General features: G+C 44.0%; 1 protein-coding gene across 1 annotated transcript in view; it reads left to right on the plus strand.

The window, feature by feature from the left end:
- Positions 1–3,572, plus strand: part of LOC124018517 (caspase recruitment domain-containing protein 11-like) — a 77,587-nt gene extending 74,015 nt beyond the window's left edge. The window contains exon 5 of the mRNA XM_046333848.1: positions 3,553–3,572. Coding sequence (XP_046189804.1) covers positions 3,553–3,572 — 20 coding nt within the window. The remainder of the gene's footprint in view (positions 1–3,552) is intronic.
- The last annotated feature ends 233 nt before the right edge of the window (positions 3,573–3,805 follow it).

Consider the following 3,805-nt stretch of genomic DNA (forward strand, 5'->3'; position numbering starts at 1 on the left):
ACACACACCATGTTAATATACAGGACAACACCTCCTCTGTTGACCTACACACACACACCATGTTAATATACAGGACAACACCTCCTCTGGTGACCTACACACACCATGTTAATATACAGGACAACACCTCCTCTGTTGACCTACACACACACACCATGTTAATATACAGGACAACACCTCCTCTGTTGACCACACACCATGTTAATATACAGGACAACACCTCCTCTGTTGACCTACACACCATGTTAATATACAGGACAACACCTCCTCTGTTGACCTACACATGACACACCATGTTAATATACAGGACAACACCTCCTCTGTTGACCTACACACACCATGTTAATATACAGGACAACACCTCCTCTGTTGAGGCCTACACACCATGTTAATACAGGACAACACCTCCTCTGTTGACCTACACACACACACCATGTTAATATACAGGACAACACCTCCTCTGTTGACCTACACACACACCATGTTAATATACAGGACAACACCTCCTCTGTTGACCTACACACCATGTTAATATACAGGACAACACCTCCTCTGTTGACCTACACACACACACCATGTTAATATACAGGACAACACCTCCCCTCTGTTGACCTACACACACACACACCATGTTAATATACAGGACAACACCCTCTGTTGGCCTACACACACCATGTTAATATACAGGACAACACCTCCTCTGTTGACCTACACACACACACCATGTTAATATACAGGACAACACCTCCTCTGTTGACCTACACACACCATGTTAATATACAGGACAACACCTCCTCTGTTGACCTACACACACACACCATGTTAATATACAGGACAACACCTCCTCTGTTGACCTACACACCATGTTAATATACAGGACAACACTCTCTGTTGGCCTACACACACACACCATGTTAATATACAGGACAACACCTCCTCTGTTGACCTACACACACCATGTTAATATACAGGACAACACCTCCTCTGTTGGCCTACACACACACACCATGTTAATATACAGGACAACACCTCCTCTGTTGACCTACACACACCATGTTAATATACAGGACAACACCTCCTCTGTTGGCCTACACACACACACCATGTTAATATACAGGACAACACCTCCTCTGTTGACCTACACACACACCATGTTAATATACAGGACAACACCTCCTCTGTTGACCTACACACACACACCATAAGCCAATATACAGGACAACACCTCCTCTGTTGACCTACACACACCATGTTAATATACAGGACAACACCTCCTCTGTTGGCCTACACACCATGTTAATATACAGGACAACCACTCCTCTGTTACACTACACACCATGTTAATATACAGGACAACACCTCCTCTGTTGACCTACACACACACACCATGTTAATATACAGGACAACACCTCCTCTGTTGACCTACACACACACCATGTTAATATACAGGACAACACCTCCTCTGTTGACCTACACACACCATGTTAATATACAGGACAACACCTCCTCTGTTGACCTACACACACCATGTTAATATACAGGACAACACCTCCTCTGTTGACCTACACACACCATGTTAATATACAGGACAACACCTCCTCTGTTGACCTACACACACCACCATGTTAATATACAGGACAACACCTCCTGTTGACCTACACACACACACCATGTTAATATACAGGACAACACCTCTGTTGACCTACACACACACACCATGTTAATATACAGGACAACACCTCCTCTGTTGACCTACACACACCATGTTAATATACAGACAACACCTCCTCTGTTGACACACACCATGTTAATATACAGGACAACACCTCCTCTGTTGACCTACAGCCACACACACCATGTTAATATACAGGACAACACCTCCTCTGTTGACCTACACACACCATGTTAATATACAGGACAACACCTCCTCTGTTGGCCTACACACACCATGTTAATATACAGGACAACACCTCCTCTGTTGACCTACACACACCATGTTAATATACAGGACAACACCTCCTCTGTTGGCCTACACACACACACCATGTTAATATACAGGACAACACCTCCTCTGTTGACCTACACACACCATGTTAATATACAGGACAACACCTCCTCTGTTGACCTACACACACACCATGTTAATATACAGGACAACACCTCCTCTGTTGACCTACACACACACACCATGTTAATATACAGGACAGGACAACACCTCACCTCCTCTGTTGACCTACACACACACACCATGTTAATATACAGGACAACACCTCCTCTGTTGACCTACACACACCATGTTAATATACAGGACAACACCTCCTCTGTTGCCACACACACACCATGTTAATATACAGGACAACACCTCTCTGTTGACCTACACACACCATGTTAATATAGGACAACACCTCCTCTGTTGACCTACACACACCATGTTAATATACAGGACAACACCTCCTCTGTTGACCTACACACACACCATGTTAATATACAGGACAACACCTCCTCTGTTGACCTACACACACCATGTTAATATACAGGACAACACCTCCTCTGTTGACCTACACACACCATGTTAATATACAGGACAACACCTCCTCTGTTGACCTACACACACACACCATGTTAATATACAGACAACACCTCCTCTGTTGACCTACACACACACCATGTTAATATACAGGACAACACCTCCTCTGTTGACCTACACACACACACCATGTTAATATACAGGACAACACCTCCTCTGTTGGCCTACACACACACACCATGTTAATATACAGGACAACACCTCCTCTGTTGACCTACACACACACACCATGTTAATATACAGGACAACACCTCCTCTGTTGACCTACACACACACCATGTTAATATACAGGACAACACCTCCTCTGTTGACCTACACACCATGTTAATATACAGGACAACACCTCCTCTGTTGACCTACACACACCATGTTAATATACAGGACAACACCTCCTCTGTTGACCTACACACACCACCATGTTAATATGACAACACCTCCTCTGTTGACCTACACACCATGTTAATATACAGACAACACCTCCTCTGTTGACCTACACACACACACCATGTTAATATACAGGACAACACCTCCTCTGTTGACCTACACACACCATGTTAATATACAGGACAACACCTCCTCTGTTGACCTACACACACCATGTTAATATACAGGACAACACCTCCTGTTGACCTACACACACCATGTTAATATACAGGACAACACCTCCTCTGTTGACCTACACACACCATGTTAATATACAGGACAACACCTCCTCTGTTGACCTACACACACCATGTTAATATGACAACACCTCCTCCTACACACACACACCATGTTAATATACAGGACAACACCTCCTCTGTTGACCTACACACACACCATGTTAATATACAGGACAACACCTCCTCTGTTGACCTACACACACACACCATGTTAATATACAGGACAACACCTCCTCTGTTGACATGTTAATATACAGGACAACACCTCCTCTGTTGACCTACACACACCATGTTAATATACAGGACAACACCTCCTCTGTTGACCCACACACCACCATGTTAATATACAGGACAACACCTCCTCTGTTGACCACACACACACACCATGTTAATATACAGGACAACACCTCCTCTGTTGACCTACACACACCATGTTAATATACAGGACAACACCTCCTCTGTTGGCCTACACACACACACACCAGTTAATATACAGGACAACACCTCCTCTGTTGACCTACACACACACACCATGTTAATATACAGGACAACACCT

This window comes from Oncorhynchus gorbuscha, unplaced genomic scaffold, assembly GCF_021184085.1.
Source record: "Oncorhynchus gorbuscha isolate QuinsamMale2020 ecotype Even-year unplaced genomic scaffold, OgorEven_v1.0 Un_scaffold_537, whole genome shotgun sequence".
In the NCBI taxonomy this organism is placed as follows: Eukaryota; Metazoa; Chordata; class Actinopteri; order Salmoniformes; family Salmonidae; genus Oncorhynchus; species Oncorhynchus gorbuscha.